Source organism: Coregonus lavaretus (genome assembly GCF_964263955.1).
Source record: "Coregonus lavaretus genome assembly, chromosome: 12".
Taxonomy (NCBI): Eukaryota; Metazoa; Chordata; class Actinopteri; order Salmoniformes; family Salmonidae; genus Coregonus; species Coregonus lavaretus.
Genome location: NC_139999.1, coordinates 55,478,959 through 55,499,544, shown reverse-complemented (window position 1 = coordinate 55,499,544; position 20,586 = coordinate 55,478,959). Strand labels below are relative to the sequence as shown.

Genomic DNA, 20,586 nt, shown 5'->3' with positions numbered 1-20,586 from the left:
CCTTCATGACAAAGACGGTGCAGTATCAAAATGAGCTGCACAAATTCCTCATCTGGGACACGGCAGGGCAAGAGAGGGTTAGTTATCATATCTCCCTTCCATATTCTACAATATCTTTGCTCCAAATGAAGTGGTCCTTATTAGACTACGACATAGGCCATGTTTGAATAAAAATGCATCCTTCCTTCCTCCCTTCCTTGAGCTAGTCTAATTACAGATCTCACATGATGGGTGAGATCAACATATTGGAATCATTGCTCTCACTGACTTACTCAGTTATCATGAGCTTTATGAAGTATGAAGCCTTTATGTGCTTTATTAATTACATTAAAAAAAAACATTTAGCTGCCCACACCAAAACATCCCTGGCTCTCTCATTGCTGCAGTCATTTAATGATGCCCTTTCCTGTAGTTGTGTGGCAGGTTATGCTATCGTGGTTTGTGCACTCTCAAGACCACTGCTGTCTGTTTAGTTTACTAGACGACATAAATGCGTCTGTCATGTTCTAGCAACTTCTCATCTATCCTGTCTCTCTCTCCATTCTCTTTATCTCTCTCTCCTTTCTCTCTGTCACACACACACTCACACACCACCACACACACACACACACAAACTTGAATTTATAGCTATGTGTGCTGCATCAAAGGAGCGCAGTTCACATTATGCTAAAGCATACCTTCTATGTGCATTGTTCATTGAACTGTCAAGACGAGTGGCTCTTCAGCAGTCATAACATGGCAGGCGAGACTCTAGGGGCCGCTTGCAACACGATCTGCTGTGATGTTTGTCTACGACGCTATGTGGTGCTAAATCTGGAATGCTTTGTAGCCCACGCAGACAGACGGCATGACTAAAATAGATCATCTTTCAAATGATACAGTATATGAGTAATGTGATACGCATATAGAAACAGCAAGCATTTATGCTAATAAAACACGAATAAAAACACTCCAAATCTGTTGTACATTAGTAGGGCTTGGAATTGCCAGAGACCTCACGATACATTATGATATTTAGGTGCTCATACGATATGTATTGCGATTCTCACGATACTTCAGAAAGTATTCATACCTCTTGACTTATTCCACATGTTGTTGTATTACAGCCTGAAGTCAAAATTCATTAAATATATTTTTTTCTCACCCATCTACACACAATACCCCATAATGACAAAGTTAAAACATGGTTTTAGAAATTTGAGAAAGTGTATTGAAAATGAAATCTCTCATTTACATTAGTATTCAAACCCCTGAGTCAATACATTGTAGAAGCACCTTTAGCAGTGATTACAGCTGTGAGTCTTTCTGGGTAAGTCTCCAAAGAGTTTTCCACACCTGGATTGTGTAACATTTGCCCATTATTATTTTCAAAATTCTTCAAGCTCTGTCAAATTGGTTGTTGATCATTGCTAGACAACCATTTTCAGGTAGATTTAAGTCAAAACTGTAACTCGGCCACTCAGGAACATGCCCTGTCTTCTTGGTAAACAACTTTTGTGTAGATTTGGCCTTGTGTTTTAGGTTATTGTCCTGCTGAAAGGTGAATTAATCTCCCAATGTCTGGTGGAAAGCAGACTGAACCAGGTTTTCCTCTAGGATTTCAGTTTCTTTTTTATCCTGAAAAACTTCCCAGTACTTAACGATTACAAGCATACCATAACATGATGCAGGCACCACTATGCTTGAAAATATGGAGAGTGGTACTGAGTAATATACTGAGTTGTATTGGATTTGCCCCAAACATAACACTTTGTATTCAGGACAAAAAGTTAATTGTTTGCCACATATTTTGCAGTATTACTGTAGTGCCTTGTTGCAAACAGGATGCATGTTTTGGAATATTTGTATTCTGCACAGGCTTCCTTCTTTTCACTCTGTCAATTAGGTTAGTATTGTGGAGTAACTACAATGTTGATCCATCTTAAATTTTCTCCTTTCACAGCCATTAAACTCTGTAACTGTTTTAAAGTCACCATTGGCCTCATGGTGAAATCCCTGAGCGGTTTCCTTCCTCTCCTGCAACTGAGTTAGGAAAGACGCCTGTATCTTTGTAGTGACTGGGTGTATTGATACACCATCCAAAGTGTAATTAATAACTTCACCATGCTCAAAGGGATATTCAATGTCTGCTTTTAGAAAATGTTTGCCCATCTACCAATAGGTGCAGAGTGAGTCCATGCAACTCATTATGTGACTTGTTAAGCAAATATTTACTCCTGAACTTATTTAGGCTTGCAATAACAAAGAGTTTGAATACTTATTGACTCAAGACATTTCAGCTTTTCATTTTTAATTAATTTGTAAAAATGTCTAAAAACGTAATTCCACTTTGACATTATGGGGTATTGTGTGTAGTCCAGTGACCAAAAATCTCAATTTAATCTATTTTAAATTCAGGCTGTAACATGACAAAATGTGGAAAAAGATGTGGGCGAGACAAGACTGAGTCAAGACCGAGACTGGGAGGGGAACGAGGGGTTTGAGAACGAGGACAGAAAAAATTCAAGTCCAATTCAAGACCATGATTGTAATTTTGTCAAATCGCCACCATAATAAGAGTTCATAATGTCCAGTATTTCTGTGTTCATATTTCAGAAGAACATATGGATTCTTTAGACATTCAGAATGGTGAAGAAAATGCATGCTGAAGGCAAATAGAGCCGCTCTACAAATTATTACTAACCGTGGGGAACAATGAGGGCCTTCTATGCCTTCAGAGAAGGGCTAAGGATTTATAAAATAAGTATAATAAATATAGCTGCAAGCAGCAATGGCGGGATTCAAGCTGTGGGCCCACTGTGCCACCATCAGGACAAATTGGACACAGGAGGAGCTACTTCGGTACTCCTTATATCACAACTCAAAATTAAACATGTCATCCAATGTGCATATTTTGGATTATTTTCAATGATGTTGACTTCTTTAAACGACTTCTTCTCCAGAACCTCTAGACCGATCAGCATCCAATTTGGTATATAGTATCTATGGATGCACATCTTCAAGACTCTTGCTCAAACAATATGGCCTCAATAAGCCAATGAGCTTGCATGAATGCTTTGTTCTGTCCAACAGTACCCCCATGCGGACCAAGCTCATCCATACTTTACAGACTCATATCCCTTAGCATGTGTGCCGAATTTCATCACTCTGAGTCAAACAGATCAAGAGATATAAACGTGCCGGTTATAGCGCCACTGTGTGGTCGATCTGAATGTGCTTGCATATGTTGAGTCTTGACAGTGTTTGGAACATGTGTACAAAGTTTGGTTACAATATGAATATCCGTGTCTGATTTATATGCATTAAGGTGCCAGACCACGGCCACATTGAATGTTTATTGGTCAGTAGCGGCCATGTTTTTTGACATACTTGTCTGGAAAATATAGATGCCATATGTCAAGGTTCACCCAGATCATCCCAGTGGTTACGGAGGAGATGTCATTTAAGTGTTTTTCACAAAATTCTAAATGGCGGAAAATCCATCATGGCAGACTTTATGGGTCCTGGAGGCAAATTTGTTGTCAAGACCGCACAAACAGATCTGGGACCAGGCTAATTGTAGGCTTTATACAGTACCCCTCGTAATCCTGTCCTGTTATTATTTTGTGTGTGCCCTTCCCTTTCTTCTACTCGTGCAATCTCCTGCTAGTACAATGGTCTATTCCCCTCTGTTGTCCTCTGGAGAGTGGTGAGATAAAACAGCTTTTGTCTTCTGTTCTCTGAGCTTGCCCGGGGCCATGGCCTTGAGGTAAAATGAATGAAGCTTTGTTTAAGATAAGACAGACAGATGAAACCCGAGCTGTCTCTGCCTGCTCCCCAGTCCCGACTGATCCACTGCCACTGTCCCTGCCAGCTTCTCTTTCTCTCTCGCACTCTTTCTCTCTCCGGATAGGTCTATTCAGGGTAGTGGTAGAGCCTACACCATATTGCTTAGGCTTACAGAGCTACAGTCTTCAAAGGGTAGGGCCAAGAGGAAGGGGTAGGGAACACATTGGGACTCTTTCTCTCACACACACTCACTCCGTCTCTCCCAGGCTACTGAGTGTTCCACAGCTGTGAGCGAGAAGGTAGCAACATTTCTGGCAGCGGGCTGTTGTTTTCCTTCATTGTAAGTTGCAGCCACTGTATTTCTAAGCTGATCGCTTCTTGAGAACCAGTTGGTATAATTAACAGTAGTGGAGTTTGGTTGAGAGATTTAGGAGAAGCAGATGGAGATGGAATGAGAGAGAGCTGTGATTAGGCTACTACACAATCTCTGCATTCCCTGGCACGGATAGACACCTTTCATTGGGTGCCAGGCTCATAATTTCAGTAATTAACCTGCACACGCTTAGCAAAATAAGGGGCGCTTTTTTACAGCTCTGGTGTGGCCAGATGTCTGGTCTAGCCCTCGCTGCGAAATGCTCCCAGGGCACACTTTCGAGAGGGACCACACAAGACTGGCTGTGCTGTCAGGTACTGGCTGTACTGCAGCTAGCAGACAGGCAGCATCCCGTTCCCGCCGTCTGCCAAATATCCCAAGTTGGACTCCCTCCGGTAGTCTCGGGGCCAGTAACAACTGTAATTGCACGGAATGTGTGCTTTTCCTGAAGTAACTGTGTGATTCCAAGCCGGGATAGTTTATTCCTTTTTATCGTAATGGAAAATGGGAATTGGTGGGAAAGGCCGGGTCGTTCCATGTCAACGTTTGACTGGGATCGCTCCTGTTTGTTTTAAAGCTAATCTCTTTATTTCATTAACTATTACGTGGCATGCTTGATTATTTTTCCCATCATGGTTAAATATGCTAATTATGTTCGAAGAGTTGTGCTGAATATTATCCTAAAATGTAGAAGGACCTAGCCTAAATGGTAGTCTAACTAATGACAGGTGCGTTACCTTTCACTTGTCTCTGTTGCAGCTTTCTTTTGTGCCTCATACAGTTGATGGTCTGAATGTCACTCATTGTTACTTGTCAGTATAAATTATTACAATCATACCAAATTAAGCATATACGGCATGCCTTTTCAACAATAGCAAATACTTGAGAATTCACCTATTTTGGAAGATTGCATGTTACCTGAAACATTGCAGCATTTCCACCCAAATTTAAATCTCATGCCCAAAGGCTGCGTTTACACAGACAGGACAATTCTGATATTTTTTCCACTAATTGGTCTTTTGACCAATCAGTTCAGATGTTTTGCCAATAATTGGGCACAAGATCAGAATTGGGCTGCCTGTGTAAACGTAGCCTAGTGTCTGAAAGTTATTGTGAAGGAAGATACTTTGTGCAGGTAATTTAGTCTATAACATGCTAATTTGGGGAAATTGATTTTTTGGGCAAGCATGGTAAGGTAAGCATTTAGTGACAGCAGCCAGGTAAATTAAACCAAAGTATGAATCGCTGTCTCGCCTAGTCCAAAGACTGTTTACAGGAAAATAATAAAAATAAATAAATAAATGTTTTATTGTCACATACACAGGATAGGTGCAGTGACATGTGCTGTTTTACAGGGTCAGCCATAGTAGTACGGCAACCCTGGCGCAAATTAGGGCTAAGTGCGTTGCTCAAGAGCACATTGACAGATTTTTCCACCTTGTCGGCTCAGGTATTCGAACCAGCGACCTTTCGGTTCTTGGCCCAATGCTCTAACCGCTAGGCTACCTGGCGTCCAATAGGCCAATGTAATCTAGGCGAACTATTCCTTTAATCAAAAAAAATCACGAGACCTTTTGTAGGCATTTGATTTAGAGTTTTATGAAAACAGGTATTTGCTAATTGCACTGGCATTTTCAAACCAGAACTCATAAGCTTTTGGAAAATATTATACCAGAAGAAATACAGAGAACAGAAACTTCAAGCAACTTTATTTTTTTCAACGATGGAATGGGAAATAATGTAGCTTCAGCTTGTTTTTATTACGCAGGGTTTTCTGGTCTACTGGGTGAAGACCAAATGGATAGTTCTCCATAAATATTAAATGGCTAACTGCTTTTGACACCTTGTGCTCATCTTTCTCCTGATGGCTACCACATGTGAGTCCTCAGTGGAAAGCCTTGCCATACTTCCAGGTAACAAAAGCCACTTGGCATATAGGCTTGGAACACAAGGCCTTTTTGTTTTTTCAAAAAGGTCCTTAGTTTCTCTTTGCTTAGCTTTACCCCTTTGAGTTGATGTTTTCTCTCAAAGACCCTGTTGGATGAAATGGAAAGTGGTGTAAGTCATATAACGGTGACAAAATGGAACCGTATAAGGCTTCTAGATTGGGTACTCTGTGAATGTAATGTTTTGGAAACAGGCGGTAGTAGTGATTGCGATGCTATTTTGGTAGCCTTGATTTTCTCATAAACAATTGCAAGCTAGATACGCGATCCTCAAAGATGAGTAAAAAAATGTCAGTAACCTTTTCTTTTAAGTTTATCTTACTTTAATCATGATATACAGTACTACATATGCATACATGGCCCTTGACCTCACTATATCAGTGTAACCGGTTTGGCTGTACATAAAGTCCTGTTGGAGGCTTTAGAAAATAAATTATCTTCTCTGTCCAGAGGGACAGCCTCTTTCTTTGAAGAATGATTGCAGCCCATTACTCACTATGCTATATCTCCACTTCTATCTCTGCTTTCCCATAGTTCCGTGCGTTGGCGCCAATGTACTACAGAGGCTCTGCGGCAGCCATCATTGTTTATGACATCACTAAAGAGGTACAGTATCCCCTCTTGTTTCCTTCCGGTAACATGGTGTGACATGACATTTTGTTTTTTTCCTCAAATGTTTAAAGGGACACTGTGCCACCTTTTTTCAATGCCATTCCTATGTCATCAGGAGTAATTTGCTAAATAAATCAGTGATTTTCAAAAACTAAGAGTCAGCTTTCTCCGTCACTGAGAAACTCTGTTTTTAAAATGTGTTTTTTATGACCCCCGATGACATCATAGGGGCAGGTTTTCTTAGGACCTTTTCTTCTTAAATATATGACTGCAGAAAAAAAGCTCCAAATAGATTGACCTTTGCAAAACGTAGGTATCCATGCACGCCATACAGTTTGTATGTCTACTGTAGGCAACTATGGGGGCCAACTGGTCACTCAAATATAGGCATGTCCAGTAAACATATACTGTCCACTCTCGCATTCCATGTGGAGAGGCGTACTCATGTGTCCACATGTCCTGTTCACATCTCCTATGTTTCATGCCTGTTTAAATCACACATGCCCACACAGTCATGCGTTGCATAACATTATCTCAAACTAAAATATCTAACAATGTAAGATGTTTCTATATATATATATATATATATATATATATATATATATATATATATATATATATATATATATATATATATATATATATATATATATATGTATATGTATATGTGTTAATAACATTATAGTATATAGTTGCCATGGCACCTTAGTAGCAGCATAAACAGCTCCTGTACATTTTGTAAATATTGTTGTAATTAAGGCATTTTTTCTGTACAATCTTTTTGTTTTAAGAATTAACAATTAATTTAACTAATTCATATCATCAGAATCAACCACGGCGTTAAGACTGAAGGTGAAGTTGGCTAGTCATTTCTTTGTTTGGCTAGCTAGCTAGCAAGTAAGCTAACATTACCTGGCAATTGTTTTGATTCGAATGCAAGCTAGTGTCCGGAGGTTGAGGATGGAGAGAAGTCCGAAAGCAAGACGGCAGATCGGTGCGGTGAGGCTACTCTTGAATTATTACTGAAATGTTGTGTGCTTTCTGGAGCCACGTGACTGCCATAGCATCATCCAAGTTGCTTCATTTTGGCAGTAGTGAAGGAGCAGCTAGCTACCAACTATGGAGTCCATGGACTGCAGTGCCAGTGGCTAAGCTCAAACTTCACCTGATTCCTACTATGGAAAAGCCAGAGACGGAGAGACACCTTGATGAGAGCGTGCTACCTGCCTGCCCCTGGACTTTCTCTCCCCGCTTGACCACCTCCCTCAGTTGACCACTCCATGAACTTTCTAATGACTGTCCATGTTGTGATGTTGTTTTTTCTAAATTGCATGTAATTTTATGTTGCTTTAAAGCGCTTTGAAATTCTTTATGTAATGAATAGCGCTATAAATGTTGAATACATTATTTATTATTAATAATGGCTTGAACCGTGTTTCTCAGGACTCGTTCCAGACATTGAAGAACTGGGTGAAGGAGCTTCGCCAGCACGGCCCTCCCAACATCGTGGTAGCCATCGCTGGCAACAAGTGTGACCTGTCCGATGCCAGGTAAATAAATCCCTCAAGTCCCCTAGGAAGACATGGGTTGCATCCCAAATGCCACCCTATTCCCTATATAATGCACTACCTTTGACCAGGGCCCTGGTCAAAAGTAGTGCACAATATAGTAAATAGGGTGCCATTTGGGACAAAGCTATTGGCTTATTTGTACAAGTCAGCAGCATGGCCGCCACACAGTAATTTTACCAGACGAATCACAGAATCGTTGACATGAGATTTGCTTGTGCTACATTTTCTAATGAAGATTAAATGACTCGCCAACGCTTTGTTTGGCAAGGGACTTCAACGGCTGAGCCAAGCGTGTATCTTCAAACTTTTGGCTCCAACAATGTGAACATACCGTGGAACGGTAACTGCCGGCCGATGCAGCTCTCTGTTGGCGATACACTGGCGGATATGTATGTAATGTCACTCAAACATGCTCGCTTAGATGAGAGGACTTTAACTACTAGAGTAGGCTAATTGCATTGGAGCAGTGGAGAGAACTAATGCTTCAAAATCCATTACATCTCTCCCATCTACTGTCCATCCATTAGTGTTAGTCATTATTGACTCACTAAGCACTTACAGTGGCTTGCGAAAGTATTCACCCCCCTTGGCATTTTTCCTATTTTGTTGCCTTTTCAACCTGGAATGAAAATGGATTTTTGGGGGGTTTGTATAATTTCATTTACACAACATGCCTACCACTTTGAAGATGCAAAACATTTTTTATTGTGAAACAAACAAGAAATAAGACAAAAAAACAGAACTTGAGCGTGCATAACTATTCACCCCCCCCAAAGTCAATACTATGTAGAGCCACCTTTTGCAGCAACTACAGCTGCAAGTCTCTTGGGGTATGTCTCTATAAGCTTGGCACATCTAGCCACTGGGATTTTTGCCCCTTCTTCAAGGCAAAACTGCTCCAGCTCCTTCAAGTTGGATGGGTTCCGCTGGTGTACAGCAATCTTTAAGTCATACCACAGATTATCAATTGGATTGAGGTCTGGGCTTTGACTAGGTCATTCCAAGACATTTAAATGTTTCCCGTTAAACCACTTGAGTGTTGCTTTATCAGTATGCTTAGGGTCATTGTCCTGCTGGAAGGTGAACCTCCGTCTCAGTCTCAAATCTCTGGAAGACTGAAACAGGTTTCCCTCAAGAATTTCGCTGTATTTAGCACCATCCATCATTCCTTCATTTCTGACCAGTTTCCCAGTCCCTGCCGATGAAAAACATCCCCACAGCATGATGCTGCCACCACCATGCTTCACTGTGGGGATGGTGTTCTCGGGGTGTTGAGAGGTGTTGGGTTTGCGCCAGACATAGCGTTTTCCTTGATGGCCAAAAAGCTCAATTTTAGTCTCATCTGACCAGAGTACCTTCTTCTATATGTTTGGGGAGTCTCCCACATGCCTTTTGGCAAACACCAAACATGTTTACTTATTTTTTTTCTTTAAGCAATGGCTTCTGGCCACTCTTCCGTAAAGCCCAGCTCTGTGGAGTGTACGGCTTAAAGTGGTCCTATGGACAGATACTCCAATCTCTGCTGTGGAGCTTTGCAGCTCCTTCAGGGTTATCTTTGGTCTCTTTGTTGCCTCTCTGATTTAAAAAATGTCTTCTGGCTGTTTAAATTGTCCACATCTTGAAAAAGAGGACAGGGACATGCGTTTTGTTTAGGTTTTACACCTTTTTCTGGAGGAAAAAAAAAGATGGTTAACCATGACCAGAAAATGTTTAACGTTTGATGGCTATGCGCCAGCCAACTCTAGCACTGTGGGTCACCACAACGTGTACCAAGGCGAACAGTGAGATCGCTCACCAAGTTGCTGTAATCGAATAATAAGTTACCTTCATTGTAAACTTACTATGACGCTGGCATTGTGACGCAGAAGAATGGGCTGGGAATAGAACGTTTGTAAGGCGAGTTGGTGCCACGGTGCTTAATAGAACTAATAGGAGCTGGCAGGGTGAAAAATGCCCTAAAATAAGGCCAGTTTTTTGGTGCTTATTTCAAAACTACGGCAAGCAGCTGGGACATATGGTGATATTCTGAAACTGGGCTCCATGGCAGATGCAATTAACTAGTTTTTATCAGACAAAAGCGTTGTTAAAAATCTCATGTGTCCAGCCTAATTTGTTGTTCCTCTACCTCTACACTTGCGTTCAGTGTCTGCATGGTCAATACGGCACATTAAACAATGTTGATGACAACGATGTGATTTTCACTTTGCTTCTTAATATAATTACACTATTCATTTTTTTTCTTACATCTGCAAACTGCTAGTTTGTCTTTTCTTAGTAAGTTGGGCCTAAATCTTGTTAGCTGCTAATGCTAATCGCTAGCTAGCTAATACATGTACTGTGTCAGAGCTAACATTATACAGCCTGATAATACCAGTGACGTTACAGATCTACATCTTAATGTTTTTTGTGCAACAGTATCTTCTAAATCAAAGAGGAATATGTGAAGCAAGAATGTCAGCTACATTAAGTAGCTAAGAGAATTTTCAATGTAGCCAAAGATTATAGGGTCCCCTAGGAAACACTTGTCAACACTTTGGTTCCTTCCCTGTCACAATAACTCCTCCCTGGCATTTTCATTTGTTGTCATGTCAAACTGTATTCAAAGTGCCCACTATTATATTCTAACCATAGAATTTCAATAATCATTCTATTTCCATGATTCCAACAGTTCACCCAAGTAGAAAGAGGAGGAAGGGAAGCGCTACTAAGGCACACAATAGTAGATTTTGGTAGACAGAAGGTGTTCTTTGGTCAAAGGGGTGAATTGGTCATCAAAAAGAAAGGAGGACCAAGGCACTCTTCATATAATTAATTAAAATGCCTTTATTAGTATGGCATGTTCAATGGATTTTTTTGTTGTTGCTCTAAATCACAAGTCAAATTGCAATTACAACATTTGGTAAACATAAGGCCTAGATTGTTTGCCCATATCGTGCAGCCATGTGTGGAAATGATCTGAAATGAGTGCAGGAAATGCAGAAAATAAGTTTAGGTTGAACTGAACAGTATAAAGCAATCAGAATAGAGAAAGACCCATTGAAATCACTTAGAATGTATGCGTTGCCACCTTAGGGTCACGCACTGCTCATAAAGCAAATGTTGAACTTTTATTATTCAAAAACATAAAATACTGTCATACCGTCAAAAAAAATTTAAATACCGTAATATGATATTTTGGCCAAATCGCCCAGCCCTAGTTCCATGTCTATCTAACTTAGGGCAGCAGCCTCTAAGGTGCAGGGTTGAGTAACCGGGTGGTAGCCGGCTAGTGACAGTGACTAAGTTCAGGGCAGGGTACTGAGTGGAGGCCGGCTAGTGATGGCCTTGAGATAGAAGCTGTTTTTCAGTCACTCGGTCCAAGCTTTTTTATTGCACCTGTACTGACTTCGCCTTCTGGATGATAGCAGGATGAACAGGCCGTGGCTCGGGTGGCTGAGGTCCTTTGATGATCTTCTTGGCCTTCCTGTGACACCGGGTGCTGTAGATGTCCTGGAGGGCAGGCAGTGTGCCCCCGGTGATGCGTTGGGCAGACCGCACCAACCTCTGGAGAGCCCTGCAGTTGCCGTACCAGGCGATGATACAGCCCGACAGGATGCTTTCAATGGTGCATCTGTAAGACTTTGTGAGGGTCTTAGGGGCCAAGCTGAATTTCTTCAGCCTCCTGAGGTTGAAGAGGCACTGTTGCACCTTCTTCACCACACTGTCTGTGTGGGTGGACCTTTTCGGAGATGTGTATGTCGAGGAACTTGAAGCTTTTCACCTTCTCCACTGTGGCCCCATCGATGTGGATGGGGGGGCATGCTCCCTCTGCTGTCATCTGAAATCCACGATCAGCTCCTTCATTTTGTTGACGGTGAGGGAGAGGTTATTTTCCTGGCACCATTCCGGCAGGGCCCTCACCACCTCCCTGTAGGCTGTCTCGTCATTGTTGGTAATCAGGCCTAACACTGTTGTGTCGTCTGCAAACCTGATGATTGAATTGAAGGCGTGCGTGGTCATGCAGTCATGGGTGAACAGGGAGTACACACCCTTGTGGGGCCCCTGTGTTGAGGATCAGTGTAGTGGAGGTGTTGTTGCCTACGTTGACCACCTGGGGGCAGCCGGTCAGGAATTCCAGGACCCAGTTGCACAGGGCGGGGTTCAGACCCAGGGCCCCGAGCTTAGTGATGAGTTTGGAGGATACTATGATGTAGAAGGCTGAGCTGTAGTCAATTAACAGCATTCTTACATAGGTATTCCTCTTGTCCAGATGGGATAGGGCAGTGTGCAGTGCAAGGCGATTGCATCATCAGTGGATCTATTGGGGCAGTATGCAAATTTCAGTGGGTGTCGGGTAAGGTGGAGGTGATATGATCCTTAACTAGCCTCTCAAAGCACTTCATGATGACAGAAGTGAGTGCTACGGGGCGATAGTCATTTACTTCAGTAACCTTTTGTTTTCTTGGGTACAGGAACAATGGTGGACATCTTGAAGCAAGTGGGGACAGCAGACTGGGATAGGGAGAGATTGAATATGTCCGTAATCACTCCAGCCAGCTGATCTACGAATGCTCTGAGGACACGGCTAGGGATGCCGTCTTGGCCTTTCGAGTGTTAAATGTCTTACTCATGTCGGCCACGGAGAACGAGAGCTCACAGTCCTCGGGAGCGGCCCGCGAATAAGTTGTTTAGCTTGTCCGGGAGCAAGACGTTGGTGTCCGCCACGTGGTTGGTTTTCCTCTCCTCTGCTCCTGACTGCCATAAGAATATAATGAATAGAACAGGCATCCCCATTCAAATCAATGATGGCATAATACAAGCCCTTGCTCGTTTCAGTAAGGAGCTACGTTTCATCACGTTGTTAAGAGTCCCTGTTACCGCAGAAATGGACTCAACCGCCCAAATGCCCATTGACATTTGTTTGGTAAAAACAGTAGGATAATTACACATTGAGGTCGAGTCCGTTCAAGGAATTTTTTTTCTCCTTTTCTTTTAAGAGCTTTGTCAGAACAGACCACTCAGTCAATGCCCCCTCAGGGGTTATGGAGTCTGCAGTGTTACTTAAAAAGAACATTCTAATAGAAAAGTAGCTATTGTCCCATCTTCAGCCAGCTGTTCGTTCCACGTATTTATTTTATTTTTTACGGTTATGTCGGTTATTTTATTTTCATGACGGTCTACATCCATAAACGTTGGATACACGGTTATACTGTAATTGTGCCAGCCCTAGTGGGGAGCTGCTGGCTTGGGTCCCTTTCTCTCTTCTTTTGCGCTCATCTCCCGTTTGGGTCCGGTCTGTCTCATTGTTTTAAGGGGTGTGTCCTTGTGCCTCCTCATTTTCATCTGCGCTGATGTGAAACAACTGGACAGGCAACAACGATTTCTTGGCTTATGTCCGCCATATTGCTTTGGCCTATCCTGTGTTTTCAGATCAGTGCAGATGCAGGCGAGAAGATAGGGAGACTACACCTCTCTCCATAATTGAGATGCACCCCGTTTTAAGACTTGAACACTCTTTACAGGGAGGTCTTGGAGAAGGATGCCAAGGACTACGCAGACTCCATCAATGCCATCTTTGTGGAGACCAGCGCCAAGAACGCCATTAACATCCATGAGGTCTTTATAGAGATAAGTAAGTGTGTTTTTTCACTATGTTTTGGTGTCCTCCCATCCTTTGGGCCTAATTTATGCTTTGTGGGATACCAGTGTATTACTAGTGGTGTACAATGGTTTAAATTCACCTCTTGTGTGTTTTTAAATTGAGTTGAGTTGAGCTTCTGCTGCACGTTCCTTTTAACCAATGGTCTCTGGGTGTAACATTGTTTTTTCGTCCCCCCTGCACATTTTGTTCTCCCCTACAGTTCAACAGATCCCTGTCCTAGATGCAGGAGGAGGGGCTGCAGGGAAGGGCTTCAAACTGCGCCGCCAGCCCTCGGAGACCCGGACCTGCTGCTGATGCTGCCAGTGAACCCTGATCTTAGTCCCATCCTGACCCTTAACCCCTGATGCCATGACCTTTCTTTGCTTACAGCCTCCATAGTCCCTCCAACCAAATACCACTCCTCCGTCGGGAACCACTGACACCTCCATCTTAATCCTGCACTCTAAAGAGCAAGCACATTGAAATTCACTGGGATATTGCCTGACATTTTGACCATATCTCATTGTCCTTTGCAGCTAGCTTCGGCTTGGTTATTGTGAAGCTGTATGTTTGTGTTTCCTGTCTCCCTACCCAGACCCCAAAAGGTTCAACCACAGTCCACAGCCTTTAGTATTTTGCCTTTAGGTTCCCCAAGAAGGTCAATGGCAGTCTCACCCCCCTCTCTTGCTGTGTAGGGTGCCATATGAGATGCATCCTCAAAGGTTTTCAGCGTAAAATGTCAAAATATAGTGGTCCAAAGCCACAGCAACGATTTCCCAAAGTTATAAGAGCTCCCCTCCCTGCCTGTCTTTTTTTATAGGTCTTGTAATACTTCTGAAAAGAAGAAGAACGTTAACACAGATTGTATTTCTATTTCGATCTCGTAAACCTCTACACGGGTCCTGGCATCATCGGGTTTACAGAATGCTGTGATTCTTTTCTTGCAATGGCTACAGGGTCTATTTTGTAACAAGAGACAATATGGAGGTTATTTTTGAAGAGTTTAACATACCTTTACATTTTCTTAAAAAATTGCTAGGTAGGCCTGTATAGATGTACTTTCTCCACCTCTCAAGGGACTAATACTGATCTCTTACTAAATCAACTACAGTAAATCACACCACACTAAGTAACGACCGTTTCATTAATCTGGAGTGTACCAAAACATTTTTTAACATTTCCGTCGGGTTTGCCCAACGGTTTGCAAAGAGTGCCACTTCAGTCTGAAAATATAAACACCTGTATGGATCTATCTAACCATTGTGATCCAGGTTGATGAGTCAGAAGTGCATGATGGGAAATGTATTTGTGTAGTCTGACCTATAATGGCCCTCACACGGTGCTTTGCAGCATAGGGCCAACTAAGGCAGGTGTTTACCAAACCGTTTGATACTACAGTAATGAAAATCCCCAATGGGAGTAATGGGCTTGTTATTTATTTTGTGTCTTGTTCCTCTGTTACAATTTTGTGTTCATCAATATCGTTGTCACTTTCATTCCATCTGTTTTAGCCTCAACACTTTGGAGGGAAAATGGGTTTTGTGATGGTAACGTGGCCGGTTGATTGTTGCCACTGAAAAGGAGAGGACAGTCCTTTTATGGCTGACCTCTACATTGAGAGCAGTGATATAGTGATTTAAAAAAAAGGTAAACTCTTATCGCGGGTCGCGGTGAAAAATGTAACGCTCCTTATACTTTTAATGCATTTTTCTACAAAAGGTGGGTAAACTGTGTTTACTTGCGTTTACCCTCCACTACACTGATTGAAAGGCGACCCATGGGGCGGCGTGCAATTGGCCCAGCGTCGTCCAGGGTAGGGGAGGGAATGGCCGGCAGGGATGTAGCTCAGTTGATAGAGCATGGCGTTTGCAACGCCAGGGTTGTGGGTTCTATTCCCACAGGGGGTATGAAAAATAATAATGTATGCACTAACTGTAAGTCGCTCTGGATAAGAGCGTCTGCTAAATGACTAAAATGTAAATGTAATGATTAAGGCCCTGTGGTTGTCTCTTAAAGGGCCAGCCTGTTTGAGTGCTAACAAGACTAGCAGTCAGTAAGTGTGCGACATTACATTTACATTTACATTTATGATAACTTTTCAAACTGCTCACATTTACACTTTAATATTCGAGCAAATGAGCCACTCGCTGGAATTCTGTAAATGAATTGCCCTGGAGTGCTTGGAGAATACTGCCAGGCTTTTTACAATATTCATTGTGTTTCAATGTTTCTGAAATGGCATTGTAACTGCTTGTGTGAGTTGGCAACTCCGTCCGTCCTCGATCTCTTGCTGTTTTTCTTTTATGACCGTTTTACAGGAGAGTGATTTTGTGAGGTCCTGCCAATTCTTTAATTGTCCTATAAACATTTTTCAACTTTCTTTTACAGAATAAGCACTGACTCGCACATCCATTGTAGTTTTACTACCTGGCCTAAGATTTAAAAAAGGGCCATATCTGGAAACTTGACTTGTTCTGGGAAGAACTTGACTACACTCTTCGAGCTTAGATATTTCTAAAGAAAAGGTTACGCGAAGAGAACCAGGCACTGCGTTCCGTTGACATGCTGACCCGCTAACGAACCGTGCTCTCTTTTCCACTCTGAATAATGTGCTGTACTCTGGGGACCGGTCTCATTCGTTCCCCTCGCCCCTTCTTTCCAGCGCCAGCTGCCTTTCCTTCCGTCCACTGTGACGCAAGCAATTAAAAAAGTCGCTTGAATATGGAGTGGAACTGGAACACCCTGTCCAGAAATACAGAGAATCATCGAAAGAACACTATGAGCAACATGTTCACTATGATGTCTTAAATTGCTACTCTGTGTAGCACATGAATGTTAAGTCTCACATGTTAGTTCATGAGCCATTGCTATTGCCATTTGAATGGCAATTTGGGGATAATGCCTAGCAGAGTTGTCAATGGAATTGTTCCCCTTTCCTTTTGGTTTCCTCTTAGTGGCTTTCCCTCTTGCCAAAAATACAGAAATGGGCCACATTTTAACACCGGTCGTAAACTGGCCACCATGCCTCCCAATTGTCTGTCCTTTCTCCTAATGTGTGTATTTGTTCACTTCCCTTCATGGATTTAATGACTGGTCTAAGAAATGTGTTGGAAACTCTCTTTGTATACATTGTACACCGATCTAATCCGATTCTTTTAAATGAGTGGGGAGGAGTACACAAGTGCACACCAATAATAATAAGTGGACCGATAATTGGAATGCAAGGTGGGTCTCTTGAGGTTAAGTTGTCTTAGTGGCTTGTGTCCTTTCCATTTTACTCTACATGTTATTTTTTATTGACCATGGTGCATTTTAATAAGTAGTGAGTTGTGTAAATAGCAGGGTAGACAGTACATTATTCAAGAATGTGTTTTTACAACCATGTCAGTGCAATAATTGTCTTTATGGCAAGGGTTACTAAAATGCGACAAACAAGAATTCCTAGGGATCGAGGAGATTTATAATGTGGTTATATGTTACTTTTAGTTGTGATGTGTTGATTTCTGATCATTAATTCTTCAAAAGGCCTTTAAAAGTTCTATGTTAATGATTTTGTAGCATTTTGAAGTGTTCCTCAATGATTTCCACTTGAAATTATATCGTGTTTAGCAAGGACAATGTATTAAAAAAAGGGACATTTATTATAGCTCTGGTACTTCTACAACTGCACTTTCAGATCAAGTATTTGTATTGATTTGTGCACCGAACCCTATCCTGTGTTTCTGAAGCAAACATACCAATACATCTTGCACTGTTTGAGTGAATCAACTTGATTGTTTTTGTAATGCCATTGCGTCACATGCTGCCTTTGCATTGCAGCAATAATTATTTTACAGTATAGCTTTTTATTTTGCACTCTCTTGTAGAAGGTGGTGCAGCTACTCTGTGCCATTTAAAAAGTCATTTTTATAACACATATCACTATTTCATTGCTCACATTTGTTCTAATGCTTAACGGTTGGAAAAGTGGGTATTTGTAAGACAAATAACAATCCAATGAATTAATTTATTTCAATAGGACTGATTTCCTTATATGAACTGTAACTCAGTAAAATCTTTGAAATTGTTGCATTTATATTTTTGTTCAGTATACAATAATTCCACTTGTATTTTGCCATATTTAGCTTTCATACTTATCATAATGATTGAAAAATAAATTTAAAAGCCTGAAAACATTTTGTTAGCAATGTGTTGCTAAATGCCTAAAAGGGTTTACTAATAATAAAAAATATATATTAAAGGAAGGTGTGTGTGGATACCATCTAATGGGCTGGGCTGGGAATACCTTGGTGATAGCTCTGGTCAAGGGTGTAGGAGCACAGTCCTCTTCTAAGACAGAGGAACACACTACCTCCCTGGACCAGAGCTACCACCAAGGTACAATGTAGAAAATAGTAAAAAATAAAGAAAACCCTTGAATGAGTAGATGTGTCCAAACTTTTGACTGGTACTGTATGTGGACACCCCTTCAAATTAGTGGATTCAGCTATTTCAACCACACCTGTTGCTGACAGGTGTATACAATCGATCACACAGCCATGCAATCTCCATAGACAAACATTGCCAGTAGAATGGCCTTACTGAAGAGCTCAGTGACTTTCAATGTGGCACCGTCATAGGATGCCATGTTTCCAACCAGTCAGTCAAATTTCTGCCCTGCTAGAGCTGCCCCGGTCAACTGTAAGTGCTGTTATTTTGAAGTGGAAACGTCTAGGAGCAACAGCGGCTGGCGAAGTGATAGGCCACACAAGAGCATAAAAATCGTCTATCCTCGGTTGCAACACTACTGAGTTTCAAACTGCCTCTGGAAGCAATGTCAGCACAATAACTGTTTGTCTGGAGCTTCATGAAATGGGTTTCCATGGCCAAGCAGCCGCACACAAGATCACCATTCGCAATGCCAAGCGTGGCTGGAGTGGTGTAACGCTCGCCGTCATTGGACTCTGGAGCAGCGGAAACGCGTTCTCTGGTGTGATGAATCACGCTTCGCCATCTGGCAGTCCGACGGACGAATCTGGGTTTGGCGGATGCCAGGAGAACGCTACCTGCCCAAATGCATACTGCCAACTGTAAAGTTTGGTGGAGGAGGAATAATGGTCTGGGGCTGTTTTTCATGGTTCGGGCTAGGCCCCTTAGTTCCAGTAAAGAGAAATCATAACGCTACAGCATACAATGACATTCTAGACGATTCTGTCCTTCCAACTTTGTGGCAACAGTTTGGGGAAGACCCTTTCCTGTTTCAGCATGACAATGCCCCCGTGCACAAAGCGAGGTCCATACATAAATGGTTTGTCGAGATCGGTGTGGAAGAACTTGATTGGCCTGCACAGAGCCCTGACCTCAAATCCATCCAACACCTTTGGGATGAATTGGAACACCGACTGCGAGCCAGGCCTAATCGACCAACATCAGTGCCCAACCTCACTAATGCTCTTGTGGCTGAATGGAAGCAAGTTCCTGCAGCAATGTTCCAACATCTAGTGGAAAGCGTTCCCAGAAGAGTGGAGGCTGTTATAGCACCAAAGGGGGGACCAATTCCATATTAATGCCCATGATTTTGGAATGAGATGTTCGACGAGCAGGTGTCCACATACCTTTGGTCATGTAGTGTACCTTGGAGGGTGCGTGTGCTTATGTGCTTCAGGGAGATAGTGACAGTATTAAGTAATTGGTCTTCTTGCTCCAGTGACAGCCAGCCCTCTGGCTATATATATATATATATATATATATATATATATATATATACACTTCAGGTATGTGAATCACTTGGAGATGGTTCCACGCTGCACTTTGAATAGTGCTGAGAGCTAGTTATGTTAGTTATTTCAAGTACACCTGTGTTACATGCATGTTATGAATTCACTGCATGAAGTGACAATTGTGAAGGGGGATACCTGAATAGGTGCACCACAGGGCTGTGTGTTGGGACTGTGACTTTTCCCACGTTTGCAGATATGGTTTACAGACACACCTACTGACCTACAGACACATCATCAATTATATATCTCTCCTTTCATGAGTAAATCATTTGTCAAAGTGATTTATTTATTGAAGTGTTATCAGTTAGCACTTGCCTGATAAACTGTACAGGATTAACAATAATTAAAATGTTGTAGGTTGTGTTAGAACTAGAAGTGCATGATGTATGGGATTCATTTTATTTATTTTATTTATTTATAGGTAGCCTAGCAGTTAGAATGTTGGGCCAGTAACTGAAAGGTTGCTGGTTTGAATACCCTTGAGCAAGGCACTTTACCTTAATTTGCTCCAGGGGTGCCGTACTACTATGGCTGACCCTGTAAAAACAACACATTGTCATTGCACCTATCCATAAGTGACAAGCAGCAGTGTGTAGAAGGGAGATTCCTATATGTGAGAAGTGCATCGCAGTGCTAACTGTGCCACTAGAGATCCTGGTTCGAATCCAGGCTCTGTCGCAGCCGGCCGCGACCGGGAGACTCATGGGCGGCGCACAATTGGCCCAGCGTCGTCCAGGGTAGGGAGAGGGAATGGCCGGCAGGGATGTAGCTCAGTTGATAGAGCATGGCGTTTGCAACGCCAGGGTTGTGGGTTCGATTCCCACGGGGGGCCAGTATAAAAAATATATATATATATATGTATTCACTAACTGTAAGTCGCTCTGGATAAGAGCGTCTGCTAAATGACTAAAATGTAAATGTAAATGTAAGTGTGCAG

General features: G+C 42.1%; 1 protein-coding gene across 1 annotated transcript; it reads left to right on the top strand.

The window, feature by feature from the left end:
* On the top strand, positions 1-18,134 carry LOC311138419 (ras-related protein Rab-22A-like). The gene is made up of 5 exons (XM_084173098.1): positions 1-77; positions 6,622-6,693; positions 8,143-8,249; positions 13,772-13,881; positions 14,111-18,134. Exons 1-5 carry the CDS (start codon positions 6-8, stop codon positions 14,203-14,205), a joined length of 456 nt encoding a protein of 151 aa, XP_084029224.1. The 5' UTR covers positions 1-5; the 3' UTR covers positions 14,206-18,134.
* Positions 18,135-20,586: the final 2,452 nt, after the last annotated feature.

Bases quoted from the DNA above. Each gene is read 5' to 3' on its own strand.
- LOC311138419 (XM_084173098.1), top strand. From the start codon at position 6: ATGACAAAGACGGTGCAGTATCAAAATGAGCTGCACAAATTCCTCATC. The intron at 78-6,621 runs GTTAGTTATCAT...GCTTTCCCATAG, and splicing joins ACACGGCAGGGCAAGAGAGG to TTCCGTGCGTTGGCGCCAAT. The intron at 13,882-14,110 runs GTAAGTGTGTTT...TCTCCCCTACAG, and splicing joins TGAGGTCTTTATAGAGATAA to TTCAACAGATCCCTGTCCTA.